The following is an 18,029-nucleotide window of genomic DNA, read 5'->3' as shown; positions in this document are numbered from 1 at the left end:
TGAGCAACCCTGGCCTTTGTTGCAAATAACTGTTTCAGAGTGACATACAACTGTTTTGTGTCATACATCACAAACTTATTGATTTCTTCTGAAGTCTTAGTAAAGTAAGGACGTTTGGGCTAGAAATGACCCACTGAGGAATTTACCCACTCTCTTTCAGTGATACTATGAACTTGAGCATTTTCTCTGAACCAAAGCTACTTTTGCTCTTTTTCTGACAAGCACTTAATTGCTTAAGAGACTCTACATCTTACTGTGATTGATTAGGTTTTTGTTTCTTGCCAGAGGGTGCAACGCAGCACAGAAATTCTTCAAGATCTGACACACAGAAATATTTCAGATTTTCTGGTGAAAACATATCCCACTTTGATAAAAGGAAGGTAGGAATGAATCTCTATTCCTTTTTCACAAGCAGTATTTTGTACCTGGCAATTAAATTCATAGTTGATAATGACATAACACCTAATTTGCCACAGTATTCTGTAGATTTGAGCACCATGTCCATATTTCTGGTATAAAACCAGAAGAGGCTGATTTTAGGGGAGCTAAATATTTTCAGTTACACCTATTTGTATAATCAGGTACTCCTTTATAGGAAAGGCTCAATTTCGGTGCTAATGGAATGTCCCGTTAATGGTGAGATAAATGGTGCCTTTGTATAGCCTTGGTGAATGGCCTTGCAGAGATACTACTTTGTTTCCCTGAAGAACTGTAGCCATACCAGCATGGCCATTTGCTTGAGCTAATGATCACTTTCTTCCCATAAGTGCTAAGGAGCAGCCAAAGGATGATGTTACACAGATTCATCCATCCTACTGATAGCTCCTCAGCTTGCTGTGTGCTGTGTTTGGTAATTAGCTGTGCAGCATCCACGGCCTATTATCTCTGATTCAGGCCTTGCTACTTTTTCAGTTCCCAGCAGAGTTCTTGAAATTCCCTTTATGTTAGCTATGTACTGATTGCCTTTGACTGATTCCTCTTAGCATGTGTCACAATGGCTTTAGATACACATTTTAAAATCAATTAATTGTTTAGCCCAGAATAGCCCAGTGTGAGTCACTTTACGAATCTTGCTTATCTGTGTATGAATTGGAAATTAATCATGTCAGAAAATAAAAAGCCAAAAACACATCGCAGGAAATGCCAAAAGTCCTGCCAACACAGCTCAAAGTAATAAGCAGCCAACTGGAGGCCTACAAAGTATAGGAATTCAACTTCAATTTTCATTGAAGCTTGACAATGTCATCGACTCTGTTTCTGTGTATTGAGAGGGGATTGTCTTTGTCTGTTTCAGCTTGAAGAGTAAATACTGGGTCAATGAGCAGAGGTAAGAAACCAATTCACAGATTTAGGTGGTAAATAAAGGAACAATGTATTTCTGTTTAACCAGGGAGCCTCACAATGTTTATGCAGATGGACAAGGGGAATTGTGGCAGATAGTGCAGAACAAAGAGATGGCTTCAATAGGAAATAGGCTGAGGATCAGAAGGGTGTTATAAAGACAAGGGGTTATATTTGTTTGAACTCCCCCCACAAGATGAAAGCAAGAGGTGCACAATGGAACTATCAGAGCTTTATTACCTACAGGAGTCAAACTAATGGAAACTGTGTGGTGGAAAGTTACAACACAATAGTACAGTGTATTTTGATAGTGCTGTGACACAGCTCTTTCAGTGCTGCAGAAAAAATATAAACCCTTCAAAAAAAGGACCTGAGTAAGATGAAACCTAGACACCAGCCTATCAAATATAGAAGTAACAACCACAGTTCCTCATGCCTGCACTGTACATGTGCAGTAGTTATAGACCAGATTTGACTAGTTCTCTACACTTAGGTAGAGACATCAGCTAACCCTGCTGTGTGATGTCTACACTGCAGCTACAAAGCTTAGAAAGATGGCTGGTTAGCCTGAAACTCATACCTATTTCATTTTTCACCAGCAGTAGGTGTTTACTTCAAAGATTGCAGCTGGATGACTGCCTTACTTCATGGAATGTCAGCTTGTTCATGTGAAAGCATTGCTTTCTATGGGATTAGGCTTCAGTTCATCTTGTGCAATAGTATTTATAATTATGGAGTGCTGGTTGATACTGACATTGGTGAATACCTACTTCTCTCAGAGCATCTGAAATTTTAACTGAGGTCTATGCTGTCCTTAGTCCTCCGTGCTGTCTAAACCATTATATGGCAATTATCTTGATTTAAAGATTTTATTCTGTAGAAATCACTGTTTTCTCCAAATCTTCTATCAAAATAATTTTCTCAGGATCCTGGCATAAACCTCTCACAAACTGATAGAGCTTCTATTATTTATAAGCCCTATAAAAACCTAATACAACTTGTTAGAAAAAGAGTAGAAATTGTTATACATTAAATATGTGATGTATAGAAATTAAACTTACATTAAGTGCATTTTTTAGTATTTCCATTAATGTACAGTTATGGGTGTGTAGTATGAGTTATTGACTGTATTTTTCTCTTTACTAGATATGGAGGAATTTCTATTGGAGGAAGGCTTCCAGTCCTTCATGTTTCTGGTGATCAAATTGTCAATTTTTTAAGTGATCTTGGCCGAATGATGAATGTGACAGGAGTAAGCAAGATTTTTAATTTTGCTTTTTGGCCCCTTACTAAAGCATGTTACTGCAGCATTAGGTTTTACCTAGAGCGCTGATCTCTAACTTTTGCTTTTTTGTTTTAGGGACAAACTTCACTGGCTGCTGCTAAAGAAATCCCTAATTTCCTTAAATACATGGAAACTGAAGATAATATTAAGGTATTTGCTGGAATTAGTCTGCCAACTTACAGTCTTTCTTGACACAGACTTCAAATTGTGAGAATATTACTGGTGGCATTCCCAGATGCAAGAAGAGCTGAAATGCTATACTTTAGAAATAACTTGGTATTAACACTGTATCCCATACTATAACTAATTCTTATTCATAGTATTTGAAATGTGAGATTTTTTTAAAATCATGTTCTTAGTACTATTCGATGTCCTAAAGACTGAGCAGTACACTAAACTTTAAAATGTGCTTCTATAAAATCCCTTGACAGTAGTTGTCCAATGCTTTTAAATGCATAGTATGTGAGCTCCTCCTGTAGGACTGTGTCTAGGAACTATGAATTGCTGGTGCTGGATTCACCCCTGCTGACATTGCCCACCAAAGTAGATGAAAGGCAGCCAAGTTTTCTCCTGCAGCTCAGTGAAGGCTTCTTAAATTAATCTGTGCTTTCTGACTCTTTTAGGTGTGGTTTAACAATAAAGGCTGGCATGCTATGGTAAGTTTCCTCAATGTAGCCAATAATGCAATCCTCAGAGCAAATCTGAGGACAGGCCAAGCCCCTGAGGAACATGGGATCACTGCTATAAACCATCCTCTGAACCTCACCAAGGAACAACTCTCTGAAGTCACTGTGTAAGTCTGCTTGTGCTCTGCTTCTGGCTTTTACCCCTCCCTCTCCTGGCAGCTTGCATCTTCCACCATACTCATGCTCTGAGCAGAAAGAGTTCAATCAACAGAATGTGGAGGCCCTTCTCTGAAGTTTTATTCTAAACAAGAATCTAGTCATGTCTTATTATATTCCCATCAGAGTTCATTCCCATCCCACATAGGAACCATGATGATTACCAAGCAGAAGATTCTGAAATCTTTGTTCATGCTCCAAATCCAATACATTTGAATTGAATGAGAACTTGTTCATAATTGACTACAAGTCAAGTAGTTGACAACCGCTGTCCTGGTGCCAAGGACAGCACACAGGTAGATTTTCAATGGCATGTAGTAGGGTTGATGTATTCCAGGATCTGAAAGTCATAATTTCTTGAAAAAGACATCACTAAAAAGACAAGATTTTCCACTCTCCTATTAAATTTAAAATTCAATGAAACTGAAAACTTTGCTTTATAGCACAGAGGCAAAATCTATGCTTCATCTCACTGTCTTCCATTTGCCTTTTTAAATTTCTCTTGTCCCTGCTTCCAGAGCACTTTGGCTATTGTGCCTGAATGTCTAGTTTGAGATGGCCTACACAGGAAAGGCTGTCAAACTAAGTATATAGTATATATACATATATATATTTATAGGAGTTACACAGAACAAAAGCAAGTAAAAAAATTAGGGAATGGTGCCATATTTGTTAGCTAGTCCCCAAAACTACTGGGAAAAATACACTAGCACATTTTGAAACTTGAGAAGTCCTCTGCCCAAAAAGCAGCCTTGCTACTTCTAAATCTGAAAACACCATCCAGAATCCCAAAATGCTAATATAGTGCTGCACTGCATCCATTCCCTTGCTCACAGTCCCTTCTTGTACTCTGTTTTAGACTGACCACTTCAGTGGATGCTGTTGTCGCCATCTGTGTGATTTTTGCCATGTCCTTTATACCAGCCAGTTTTGTTTTATACCTGATCCAAGAACGTGTAACAAAAGCCAAGCATCTCCAGTTTGTCAGTGGTGTGAGCCCTGTTATCTATTGGCTAACTAACTTCATGTGGGACATAGTAAGTAACTGCTGGTCTAAATCACAACCTGTGGTTCTCCTGGGTATGCATAAACTGAGGGCTAATCAGTGAATCAAGTGAAGGTGATTCCAGGCATTGCAAAGCTTTCATTTCTCTAAGTTTCTCAGGGAGCATTCTAAGGATCTGGCCTCTGAACTAATTACAGATATAGAAATTAATTCAGGTTCACAACCCATTACTCAAGTAATGAAGCTGTATTTTTCATAGTCTTAGGATTTCCAGTCCTAACAACTGAATATATAATAAAGTACAACTTACTATGGCAGGGGAAAACCTCATTGCCTGGTGTAAGTCACTCCTGTCCTCTAGAAGACCCAAAACATATTTCAAGATGTTCAAGAAACCTAAGTGGGGAAGATTCATGGGCTGCTGGAACAGTATCCATAGGCCTGACAAAATACTCTGGCGTGTCTTAAATGACATAAGTATTTAGGTCACTGTGTCATGGTCACTGTGTTATTCTGAAAATATTTATACCACAGGTCCAGATTTGCTTAGACAGGGCTCAGCTTTCCTCCTGTTACTTCTCCAGCCACTTTGTCATAAAGCAGAAAATTCTTTGGCTGGTTGAGGCACAACAAGAGCTGATTCTCTGGCCATGCCTTCACAACCAAGAAAGGGGCCAAGGGATTATACAATAAGCATGAATGTGGAATTGAAAAAAATTAAAAAGAAAAGAAAATCCGTATTTGAAAAGCCCAGAACCCTTCAGGATTTGGAAGGTGTTCTCTCAGCAGAAGATAAAGCAAACAATTATTTTAGTAAATGAGGGACAAGAAGAAAATCTCAGAGTTCTTGTTCCCTGCTGTTCAAAGCAGCTTCCTTGACAGGAATTCTGCTTGGCTATTGCCCTTGACAGCATGATGCAAAGGCATTAAGTGGTGTTAGCAGTTCTGTGAAATGCTACCTTCCATTCTGCATGGGGAATTCTGTGCATTGCAGTAGATTACTGCTACTAATACTGAACAGAGAAATGGAGCAGTGGCCAAGCATACTCAGGAATGTATGTTTAGCCTCCTCCCAGAAATCTGGCTCAAGTAACTAGCTTTTCCATCCCACACAGCCTTCATTTGCATCACCAGAAACTGCACTTCCCTTGCATACCCATGGCCCCTTTTTGTGGGAAGCCTGGCAGCAGGACTATGAAATAGTTGACTCATAAAGTATAATCTAAGAAACAACAATATACATTGTAGTTTGATGAACAGTGTGACAAAAGATGTCTTAGAAAAACGTTGAGCATTGCCAGGGACCTATTGATCCAAAAGATTCAGGGTGACTAGTCTAACTCAAATTCTGATGTTCCTCAATATAAAATCCTTTTGGAATGATGTGTAGGATCTGGATATGTTTGCAGACCTTCTCAGGTCTTACCCACTGATCTTCACCCTGTGCTGTGGCAGGTGAATTATGCACTGAGTGCTGGAATGGTTGTGGCTATATTTGCTGGATTCAACAAGAAAGCATACGCTTCTCCAACTAACCTCCCTGTGCTTGTTGCCTTGCTGCTCCTGTATGGGTGAGTGTTCAAGGTTATTCCTGCAGGTGGGCCCTGTATTTCATACAGAAATTATTTCATGTTACTGAGCTCAGTACTTAATGGAATCCAGCTTTGAAGAATAGAGCTGAGTAGATCCAAAACAGGTTAAAACTGGACTCTGCTATGGTGATTTACTTAGAGATTTACATACTCTATCTGGCCAAATGCTGCAAAAGAGATTCTTTTGTCACTGCCTGCCTTACATTTTTAAGCACTAAATGTGACCCTTACAGGAAAATATATTTGTTCCGTTTGCTGCTTTCTTCCTTGTACATTGTGTAGAATTTAGTGGTTGTTCATTTGCCACATTCCCAGTCAGTACTAAAGCATCTTTCAGCATTTAACCCAAGGGCAAAGAGTACTGAATCTTCAACACTTTTTTAGCTGCAAATGAGCATTTGTGTTGGCAAAATAGCATTTTATAAGGCTGACTGATATTCGCTTTCTCTCATTTAATTAGTGATCACATATTTTTATCAATAAAATCATACTCCCAGTAGCCCTTCAGCAGATGTAGTTTAGGCAAAACAATTGACCAGATCTGTTTCTAAAATTAAAGAGAGAAAGTAATCTTTTCATATCCTCCTGTGTATATCACAAATTGAGCCTGAGAAGGAACAATTATTTTCTGTGCAAACTACCTTTAATTTTCTGCAGTTATCGTGATCTTTTAATGAAAATCCTGAGACATTGCAAAGCATTATCAGCGTTTAATCTCTGCAAAACTGCTACCAGAATATTAATTTGTTTCAATTTTTCATTATAGCTTTTTAAAGTTCACTAATGGTATCTTTAAAAAGTTGTCTGTGGCATTGTATTTTTTTTTAATACAGTAATTCATGGCTGCATGAATGGACATCTTAAATGCCTTTGTGTATTTTAAAGTATGTGTCAAGATTAAATTTTCAGAAAAAGTATAATCACTTTTGGCACTCACTTCAATAATTTCATAATTTGCTACTCAAAACAGAAAGAAAAGCAAAATCATAAAATCATACATTAGCCCTTGTGACCAGTTGCAGTCACATTAGGAAACTTAGAATGATTCTTTCTGGCCAAATAAGTCTTGTCCCATTAACAGTTCAGGTTGGTGTTACAAATTTTTTCCTGGTCAGACTGATTGTTGCTAATTATTTTAAATTTATTCCAAAGGAATACCTCTCTTATGCTGCTGCATGTGCATTTGCTGTGTCCCAGAAATCACAGCACAGGAAGCTCCAAATCAGGAATAAAAAAACCCAATAGATATCGGGCTTAGAAAATAATATCAAAATTTTCAGAGTTTGTAATTTCTTTGGACAGTTCCAAGAGGGGAGGAATATATAGCAAAGCAGAACACTGTATTTGCTTTATAAAACAATTCTTTGTTTCTTCCTCTTGGTGTACAATTCAGTGATATGTGCAAGAATATCTGAGATGATAGCAACCTTGCTAGCATTAAGTTTTCTCCATGTTAGCAGTGTCTATTGCCCTGCATTTTAATAGCAAAAAAAGACTAAGCAGAAAAAATCTTATGAAGTAACCAGGAAGAAAATACTGTGGTGGGTTGTTGGTTGTCTACAGCGTTTTGTTACACTTGGGATGGGAAGAAAGCTCAACTTTCTGTTTTCTTTAGGCCAACTGACATGAGAATACTGAGAAGTTATCATAGTTTTTTCTATCTCTTGCATGCAGATGGGCAGTAATTCCCATGATGTATCCTGCTTCTTCTCTCTTCAGTGTCCCCAGCACTGCTTATGTTGCATTGTCTTGTATTAATCTCTTTGTGGGAATCAACAGCAGTGCCATCACATTCATCCTGGAATTATTTGAAAATAATCCGGTAAGTAATGTTTTGTAGGGGGTTGTGGCTGGCTGGATGCCAGGCACCCACCAAAGCCTCTCTCACTCCTCTCCACAGCTGGACAGGGGAGAGCAATATAATGGCAGCTTCATGAGCTGAGATAAGGACTGGGAGCAATCACCCACCAAATACCATCATGGGAAAATATTAGAGATACTAGTTGAATTCATTATTTTAAAAAATCAGAGCAGGATAATGAGAAATAAAATAAGACCTGAAAAAAACACCTTCACCCCAGCCTTTCCTCCTTCCAGACTCTACCTCCTCCCCTAGTGGCACAGGGAGACAGGGAATGGGGGTTATGATCAGTTCATCACATGTTGCTTCTCCCACTGCTTAGGGAGAGGAGTCCTTCCCCTCCTCCTTTCTACAGGAGATGGTTCTTTGTGAACTTCTCCAACGTGAGTCCATCTCACGAGCAACAGTTCTCTGCAAACTGCTACAATGTGAGTTCATCCCACAGGCAACAGTCTTCCCAAAACTGCTGCAGTGTGGGTCACTCTTCCACAGGGTGCAGTCCCCCAAGGACAGGCTGCTCCAGCATGGACTCCTCTCTACATGGGCCTCCCATGGGGTCACAGCCTCCTCTCACACATCCACCTGCTCTAGGCATAAGTCTCTTCCATGGGCTGCAGGTGGATCTGTGCATCCCCATGGAGCTCCAATGGGCTGCAGGGGCACAGCTGCCTCGCTGTGGGCTGCGCCAAGGGCTGCAGAGGAATCTCAGCTCCAGTGCCTGGAGCACCTCCTCCCCATCTTTCTCCATTGACCTTGGGGTCTGCAGTTGTTCCTCTTACGTATTCTCACCCTGCCCTTCTCTGGTCACAATTAGAACTGCACAATCACTTTTTTAATTTCTTCTTAAATATGTTATCACAGAGGCATTACCACCATTTATAACTGGCCCAGCCTCAGCCAGTGGCACATTCATCCTGGGAGCTGCCAGGGATTGGCTCTGTTGGACATGGAGGAAGCTTCCATCAGCTTCTCAGAGAAGCCACCACTGTAGCTCTCTCGCTATGAAAACTTGGCCATGCAAAGTCACATGGCTATAAATCCTTGGCTTTAAAGAGGTGTGCAAAGAACATCCAAGCATAACCATCCCTAACACTAACTGTCTCTACCTTGCCATTTTTTCTGGCAGTAAATGAGTGAGAAACTTGCTGATTAACTGCAAGTACAGGTGAGCAGTTGCCTGTACCCTGCATTGCCAGTTTTTCACAAGCACCTTGTCTGGTGCAGTGTATGCCAGGATTCTGCTGTTTGCATTTTATGTTGCTTTGAGTGTAACTTGATAAATAATCTGTTTCTTCTGTTTTAAAAACACAGAACTTCCAGTTTCTCTCACATGACAAAGAACTTTTCATTTATGTTGCTATGTTTTCTTAAACAGGTCTGGTTTAAACAGCTTGTGTTGTTTCTGTTTCTTATAGTCTTTGCTGAAGTTTAATAAAACATTGAAAAATGTGCTGCTTGTCCTCCCACACTTTTGCCTGGGCCGTGGACTCATCGACTTGGCCATGAACCAAGCTGTGACTGAAGTATATGCAAGGTTTGGTAAGTAAAGCCAATAAGAAACAAGTTATAGCAGTGTCACACATCCTGACCTTGGACGAGGTGTTTGGAAGCAATATCTCAGAAAAGTAGTAGATGTTTCTGAAATTCTCACCTCTTCCATCATCAGATGGATGTGGAGTATGAAAGTTCACCCTCCTGAAGGAATCACAGCTTCTGTGTCAGTGTCAGACTTCATTCAGTGTCAGACTCTGGTGTCTTTCTATCCTTTGTTTGGAAGACCTTAGACCATTACAGGAGGATTTATTTTGTCATTTCATTTGAATAGCTCAGTTAATGTTTAAAGTGACTGTTGTTCTTCAAATGCATTCTCTTGGGATATGGTTGTTTTTGATATCAGACAACTTATTAAAAGAATAGTCATACAGCAGAACCCATTCTATTTTTATTCAGAAAATATGTGTCTTTTCATATAATCTATGAATGTTTCATGTAATGATATCCAAATTAGTGCATATTCAGAGATTTTATTTATTTTTACTCTCATGCAGCAGCTGAGCTCAGAGTACATTTTATTAAGAATCTTTATGACTGGAAGAATTAAAACCATTGCCTGATCATGAGCAAATTATGATTATGCTTTTTGTTCTGAGGAGTAGTGGGCTTTTTCAGCAGTATTTCTCCTTCCTTTCTGGCACTCTCTCTCCAAAGGTGAGGAGCATGTTTCTGATCCCTTTCAGTGGGACTTTGTTGGAAAGAACTTGGTTGCCATGGCTGTTCAAGGAATTGTGTTCTTCATTCTGAATCTCCTTATGCAGCACCGTTTGTTCTCCACCAGATGGTATGTCTAAAAGTTCTATTAATGTTCCTTTATTAAAAGGATGACTATCTTTGTTATTCTCTATGTCCCTGTTTTTCTTTTTATGCCAACTCAGTACCTCGGGTTTTTCCAGGTGTGCTGAGACTGCCATGTCACCTATTATTAGTGAAGATGAGGATGTTGCAGAAGAAAGAAACAGAATTATGGATGGAGGAAACAAAACAGACATCTTACAATTACAAGAACTGACCAAGGTAATATTTGAGAAGGATGAAACAAGTATTTACTCCTATCTTAGTTCTAAAGTTGCCTCATCCCAATAGCATTAAACTAAAAATTCAGATGATTTTCATTTCTGTAGATGTCTTGAAATAGGAGCTTTCATTTTTTTTTCTGCCCCTGTCAATACAGATTTATGCAGGTCGACGCAAGCCTGCAGTGGACAGACTCTGTGTTGGCATCCGTCCCGGAGAGGTAGGTTGTTCAATAACACTGGATTACATTCCATGGATCAGTTCAGATTTTATGCCCCTACTGATTTGCAAATTGGAAATATTAAAGAATGTGATAAATTTTGTAATTTAGTGCTTTGGCCTTTTGGGAGTGAATGGTGCTGGCAAAACAACAACGTTCAAAATGCTGACTGGAGATACTGATGTGACATCTGGAGATGCTGTAGTGGCTGGCAATAGGTGAGTACCTTTAAAAAACCCTTGTGACAGTCCATTTACCAGGGTAGAACTGTCCAGATCACACACTCAGTGATCCAGCAGCTCTATGGCATCGAGATCACAGCTAACGCACAATTGCATTTTATACCTTTAGCACTCTGTTGTAAAATCTGTGGGTAAGTCGTGGTAATGCTAACAGTGGGACAAGGCAATCATATTTAGTGGCAAGAGCTCACAAACCTAAGAGAACTTGTCCAACAGGGTACTTTGATCTGAGCCTTAAGACTTTTCTCTGGCTGTTTCTAGCATCTTCATTTACACAGGACTGGCATAATGTCATAAGTTATTACAGTGTGATCTGGTATGCACTTATGTTAGTTTACTTCCAGGTTGTGTGCCTTGGCTTGTTAGGTGTAGTTGGGATTTGATTGTAGTTGGTTCATTGATGTGAATTGAACAATAACTCTTTTGTTGTCAGGACATGGTCCTGGGCACCCTGATCTAGGTGACTGCCTGAATAGGGTCAGTGGACAAGATAACCTCTAGACCCTGCTTCCAACCACACCCATTCTGTGATTTTGTACTTTTCCTGCTACCATCCAAGCATTAGCCTTGTGTCCTGCCTCTCTGTTGCTAGTGTCCACACTCTGAGTTGCAATAACTGCTTTTTTTCTTCTAGAAATACACTGTTTTCAAAAAGACCTGAGTGGCTGTTTAAAGAACTTCTCATTAAGTTAGCCTATACTTTAACAAGAAAATACATGAGGGGAAATGGGCTTACACTCTTAACCAGGGTTGAGCTGACTAAAGACAACAATATACTCCTTGCTGTTATGTACAGACGGGTATTTTCACAGGAATTTTTATCAGCGAGGATTCTCCTCTAACAAGGGTTGTTGCGTCAGAAAATAAAGATTTTATTCAAACCGTTCTGCTCTGTCTTAGAGCTAGTATTACAGAATATTATAAAACTACAACTCTTTTGTTTCTCCAGTATATTGACCCACATTTCTAATGTCCATCAAAACATGGGATACTGCCCTCAGTTTGATGCCATTGATGACCTGCTCACGGGACGGGAGCACCTCTACTTATATGCACGCTTGCGGGGGGTTCCAGCAGAGGAAATCGAGAGGGTAATCTTGTTTTGATAGTTACAGTGATTATTTGTGATGATTAACTGTGCTTTGAACATGCCAAGGGCCAGAATTTCCAAAGTGGACTTGTTCTCCTGTGTATTGAAGTCCTCAGAGTGGTTCCTGTCATTTAGACAGTTAAGTAATAAGACCACACTATCAAATGCAGGTTCCCAGGCATTAATGGTACTTGCATATCTGTGGCATTAACAGTGGAAGGCTAAAGATGCAGTTCCTGTGACTCAGAATGGCACTGGTTGCTGTTTTGCTCATGTATTTAAAGTTGTGTATGTGTAAGAAAGAAAACATGAAGATTCCAGAAGAAAATAAATTAAATTCTTGCACAGATAGAAGTCTACAGCTGCTTTATGGCTTTGCCTGGAGCAGTTATAACTCCCCTCATTGTCATAAATGTTCTGTACTTCCCTGGTCCAGTTTTAAAATGAATGTGCTAAACCCCAGGAAGCCATCATGTTTCTGCCAGAAGGGAGATGTGTCAGCAATGCTGTGTGTTATGCATTTGCTGCTGTGTGAAATAAATGGTCTTTGTCACAGGTTGCTGAATGGGGCATCCAGAAGCTGGGACTTCCTCTGTACGCAGACCAGCTGGCAGGGACCTACAGTGGTGGCAACAAGCGCAAGCTCTCCACTGCCATTGCCCTGATAGGCTGCCCACCGCTTGTCTTGCTAGTAAGTGTGGTGGAAACATAGCCCTGTGACAGTTCAGTAGAACATCTCATAACACTACATAAATGCTAATATCCTGTAGTATAAATATGCTAAAGAGCTATGAAGTCCTTGGAAGCTCCTTTCTGCCCTCAACTTACAGCTATTTCAGTGTAATTTTGCATTCATTTCAGGCATAGACTGGGATGCAAAACTATGTATCCAATGACCCCAAGTGATTACAAAAGGAAGCTTTTCAACAAAAAATGTTTTGAGATAAAATCTCTAATCAAAAAAAAATCTGAATTTAAACTGTGCCTTAGTTTTAGTCTGCCTTTTCTTGTCAGAGTGTAGCCACTGATGTAAAAGATGATCTTCTGACACATACACCTGGCTGCTTTATACAGAAGAGAGGACTACAGCTACCCTTTTTCAGCCTTTAATATCTTTGAAATAAATTATACAAATTTATACTAAACTATACAAATGCTGAAATGTAGTTCTTGCCCAATAAAATAAGTGATCAGGTAATTGCATATCTAAAGGGAAATTCTATATGAAATTACTACAAAAATTCTTCATTTAGATTATATTCTACCATCTTAATTTGTAATTTATGAAGAAGTATTTTAAGACATTCTAGTAGCATGGTTCCTTCTACCATTTAATATGCAATTACATGTATTCTGCCTGTATGTAGTAAACAGATAAAAATGTTTTCTCCTAATCTCTTAAGATGAAATGTTCAATGAAAAATTTTCTATCCAAGACTTTTTTTCACTTTTTTTTACTTACTGTGTTAGCTGATTTATGCAGTATCAGATCCTTAGCTGGTGTAAATCAGGGTGACTTCACTAGTTTCTTGGAGTGAGCAACGTCCTATATGTTTATGTAAGTAAGATTGCATGGTGAGAACTCATGGTCACCCAGAAAAGGCATTCCCTTCCCTATAGCTCTGTCCTACACAGACAACACTGTATTCTTACCTGCAGATCCTTCTACTTGTTTCCTTACTGCTTTGTGCCAAGAAATCCATTGGTACCCACTCCCTCATACGCTTCTCAAATGTATGTGCTTTCTCAAGACACAGATTACACTGGAGAGGCAATTATATGCTGTGGTCCAAAAAATTACTTGATTCTAAAGAGATTTTCCCCTTTTTATCTGATTCTGATTGTCTTAACATTTCCATTACAGGATGAACCGACTACAGGAATGGACCCTCAGTCCCGGCGCCTCCTGTGGGACTCTATTGTTGGTGTGCTCAGAGATGGGCGAGCAGTAGTTCTAACCTCACACAGGTAAAAACAGTTAGAATTCAGAATCCAAATGCAGTTGAAGTTCATCTGTTGGCTTTTGTCTCAAACATCTGTTCTCTGTTTTGAAAGTATGGAAGAATGTGAAGCCCTCTGTACTCGTTTAGCCATCATGGTACAAGGTACCTTCAAATGCCTAGGCACAATTCAGGAGCTAAAATACAAGTAAGTAGAATATTTTTATGGTGGTTTTTAATGGGGAAACTTAGTATATGTGACATGTACCACTCTTAATACAAGCAATTCAGTGTTTAACCCCACCTATTTCTGGGGGCAACTCTGTGGTATATTAGACAATCTGACCAGATCTCATTTCAGCTGTGTTGTGCTACATACCACTTCTGCCAGGCAAATACAGGGCTTCCTAAAAAGCTGGATCTTATGCAATATCTTTCAGATACTGTTATTGTTTTCATAACTGCAGAAAAATAATTTCCCTCCTGAATGATGAAGCCACCTCTTCATCCAATTCCTGAATCTACATGTCCTTTCCAGGTTTGGAGATGGGTACATTGTCACTCTGAAAATCAAAGCTCCAAAGCCTGGACTGCCTCCAGATCCTGCTCCTGCTGAGCAATTCATACGCATCCACTTCCCAGGGAGTTTACAGAGAGAGAAACACTACAACATGCTGCAGTATCAGATTTGCTCTTCCTCTTTGGCTAAGATTTTTCGACTAATAATCTCCAATAAGGAAAACCTGCATATTGAAGAATATTCTGTCTCTCAAACAACATTAGATCAGGTAAGTAAAAAGTAAAACATCCATGAGAAAGCCCTACTGGTGAGAATTAGGCAACATAATGGGGATGTATCCAAACAACTGAAGGACCAAATTGGTCAGAGTAGAGAATTATCTCACACCTTTTTCTCAGGCAAAATTCCCACGCCTCTCATCAAGGAGAGTGGATCAATATGAATCAGTAACTTAGTCCCTGTATAAATAGGTGCCATTTGAAAGCTGGTAAGACAGCATTTCCCAGATGACAGAATTCACACAACCCATTCCTTCAGGAGCAGCAGTCTGAGCAGTCAAGGTCAGCAATTTGGAATGAGACTGTGCTGAGAATAGCATTTTACTTTAAATATGATATTTGGACTGTGTTGTGTCAAAGATACTGTGACAAGCAATTAGATGCACAAACCCTGCAAAGTCCACTGGGAGTTTTGAAAACACCCACTTGCTAGAGGGTATTGGCCCCATCTGCCTGCTTTCCTAAGTAACTAAGGGTCTGTATATGCAAAGCTGTTTTCAGTGGGATTGGTAGAGAGACATTCCTGGCTGCCTTTCAGCTTCCTACTAAAATATTCTGTCTCCTCTTTCCTATCACAACCAACCTCATGCTGTTCAAACCATACAAACTTTGCTGAAGCCATCTCCTCCTTAAGAAAAAGTAGGATTTTAGTTGCAAGGAAGTACATACAAAGGAAGGAAGTTTCAAGAAAGGAAGTTGCAAGGAAGTTTATCAAAATAAAGGCGGAACTCATGATCCCAGCTGATAATGCAGTTCTCAGTTCAGTTGATGTCTGTGGATTCCCCTTTCTGTGTTTCCTGCAGAGCAGTCATTCCACTAACTCATCTCAGTTGAAGGGCCAGTGACATTTTCTGCTTTCCTCACACAGGTTTTTGTGAACTTTGCTAAACAGCAGATGGAGGACGAGGAAATTCCTTTGCATCCACGTGCAGCTGGAGCCAGCCGAGAAGCAAAGGTGTCCCCTGCTTTGCACCAGCAGGCAGTTGCATAGACTGTTTCTACAGTCTCCAGGCTTAGTGTGTGCACAGTGCAAACATGTGCCATACCAGAGCAGAGCAAGGGTAAAACAAAGGTTCCTACTCTCAGTATTTACACTGATTTTTTTGTACCTTTCTTGAGCACTGTGCTCTCAAAAACAACAGCCCTAGCAACAGCCAACTACTACTGCTCTACCAGAACACTACATGACTGACAGTGTCAAAGGAAAAGCAGATCCTTGCTATGGAATAAAATCTTCCTCTAACATAAAGTCCATTATAAGATACAAGAAGAGAAGTCTCATTCCTCCTTGTTGACATGTAAATAACATCAAAGACGGAGTCTCTATCTGGTACTGTCAGGCTGGCAGGCTTTTCTTGTTTAACCCTTATGTCAACTGCTGCGAGTCAGCAGACAGGTCTCAAGGCAGAGAGAGCATTGCCCAGCTTAGAAGCAGATTCCTGCCATGCTGAGTGCACAGGACCATCAAGGTCAGAACAGTGCTGGCTAATGGGGCTAGTGCTGGGAGATTGCTTCACTATCTCACCAGGCTGCCAGTGAAAACAGACGGTTGTCTCAGCAAGAATGAAGCGAATTAATTCAGACCTCAGATCCAGACAAGAAACTTGCTTTAAAATCATTAATTAAAATGATCTCATACTCATCTTCAAGTTGCCTCAAATAGAGGCCTAACGTCAAAATGGAGATTAAAAAGAAAAAGAGTATGTCCAAAACTGCCAAAAGTTTTGTTTTCTTGCAGAGACCTGGAAAGATATTGTTGTTACTAAACAAGAACAAATTTTTCTTCTTTCCTGTGACTGGACATTAAGTGGGTGTAAAATGTGAATAGGGTATGTGCTTTCTACCTCCTCAGAAGGAAAATTTCAACCTGCTTGTATTCCACACTGTACTCAGTGGGAAATCATTTGACATTTAGCTCTTTTCTCTGGTTCACAGTTTAACTAGTGGAAAAACAATGAAAACATATTCCTAATGATGTATTGCTTCAGTTATCTACCAGATCTAACCATTTCTAAGAAATCTTCTCTAAGATATGTTACACAGAATTAAAATCTGGGTCATGTATTTTTGCTTTGAAAGATTTTTTTCTTCGATTGATGCAGATTTTTTTTAATAAGGACACTCTTGCTTTGTACTGTACAAAATATTATGAATCTTCAGCAACCAGCTGTAGCCTTCTCTTTTTGCCATAATTATTTCAACTGGTTTTAAAATATAGTCTAGAATTTATTGCATATTTCACCCTTACAAATAGTTGCAAAAATCTTTCTATACATCCATTACAGATAAATAAATTATGAAACAAAACACTATCTATGCATTCTCTTCATATTCTAAAATAGCTTCTTTCAAATGTCATTCAAATAGATATCAATAGCCTTTTTTACTAGATTTACACAAAACCCAACTAAGTCCCACAGAACATCCTGTGACAAAGAAAACACAGGAAGTCCAAAATGAAGCTGATTTTTCTCGCTGGCTCCGAAAATAGGAAAAGTATTCTGAGGACTAGCAGTCACTTCATGTATTTACAAAGTATATTAAAAACTATTCAGAGAAGCCTGATATAAAATGCTAGATCAAAGGACCATTAGTATCCTAAGGAGCTGCTATATCAAAACAAGCCAGATATCAAAGATATGGCATAGGTTAGATTGCTTCTGAATCTTGTTTACTTTTATGCCATTTACTAATGAAGAAGACCAAAAACAAACAGAAAAACCCAGCACAGGATATTACATTCACAAATACTATAAATACTTCTTACTTCAGATTCTTTTAGCAAATTAAGGGTTAGACCCAAATCAGGTTTTTGAGGTATTGCCTATTTCTTTATTCCAGGAACCATTCATATTCTTTGGTAATGTTATCTGTTACAAAGCACCTGCCTCCAGGCAGCACACTCTCTTCTTCAAGTCAAAGAAGGCAGATCATGCAACTGTCTTGAGGCCAACTGGCCGTGCTGGCTGAACTGAGCTCTGCTAGTTAGCTGGTGTGTCCTCATTCCAATGTGCTTCTGTCTTGCAGAATGCCACTGCTAAATTTGGAGCTGCTTTTCAGCACAGACTTCTCAGTATCTCTGATCCATCAATCTAAATAGACTCGTACAGAAAAAGCTAAGTCAGGTTACAGTGAACTGCAGAGGCTTTTTTTTGCAGCTGTGCAATGAAGCCTTATTTCTTAAGGTGCTTCTGAGTTGAAAACTGTCGAATGTAAGGAAGTGTAGCCTTCAAGTGCATAC

At 39.5% G+C, this 18,029-nt stretch overlaps 1 protein-coding gene across 2 annotated transcripts in view; it reads left to right on the top strand.

The window, feature by feature from the left end:
- ABCA4 (ATP binding cassette subfamily A member 4) overlaps positions 1–17,967 on the top strand; it is a 68,228-nt gene extending 50,261 nt beyond the window's left edge. For both annotated transcript variants that reach the window (XM_085068103.1, XM_085068104.1), the window contains 19 exons: positions 286–380; positions 1,295–1,327; positions 2,488–2,593; positions 2,702–2,776; positions 3,250–3,419; positions 4,328–4,505; positions 5,930–6,045; positions 7,741–7,888; positions 9,343–9,466; positions 10,136–10,265; positions 10,378–10,498; positions 10,656–10,718; positions 10,830–10,936; positions 11,910–12,051; positions 12,607–12,741; positions 13,915–14,018; positions 14,106–14,198; positions 14,529–14,778; positions 15,657–17,967. In XM_085068103.1, coding sequence (XP_084924229.1) covers positions 286–380; positions 1,295–1,327; positions 2,488–2,593; positions 2,702–2,776; positions 3,250–3,419; positions 4,328–4,505; positions 5,930–6,045; positions 7,741–7,888; positions 9,343–9,466; positions 10,136–10,265; positions 10,378–10,498; positions 10,656–10,718; positions 10,830–10,936; positions 11,910–12,051; positions 12,607–12,741; positions 13,915–14,018; positions 14,106–14,198; positions 14,529–14,778; positions 15,657–15,779 — 2,313 coding nt within the window. In that variant the 3' untranslated portion in view covers positions 15,780–17,967. The remainder of the gene's footprint in view (positions 1–285; positions 381–1,294; positions 1,328–2,487; positions 2,594–2,701; positions 2,777–3,249; positions 3,420–4,327; positions 4,506–5,929; positions 6,046–7,740; positions 7,889–9,342; positions 9,467–10,135; positions 10,266–10,377; positions 10,499–10,655; positions 10,719–10,829; positions 10,937–11,909; positions 12,052–12,606; positions 12,742–13,914; positions 14,019–14,105; positions 14,199–14,528; positions 14,779–15,656) is intronic.
- The last annotated feature ends 62 nt before the right edge of the window (positions 17,968–18,029 follow it).

The sequence above is a fragment of the Lichenostomus cassidix genome, chromosome 8 (genome assembly GCF_008360975.1).
Source record: "Lichenostomus cassidix isolate B80296 chromosome 8, HeHo_3.0, whole genome shotgun sequence".
In the NCBI taxonomy this organism is placed as follows: Eukaryota; Metazoa; Chordata; class Aves; order Passeriformes; family Meliphagidae; genus Lichenostomus; species Lichenostomus cassidix.
The sequence above is the reverse complement of the archived record's forward strand: the minus strand, read 5'-3'. Positions and strand labels throughout refer to the sequence as shown.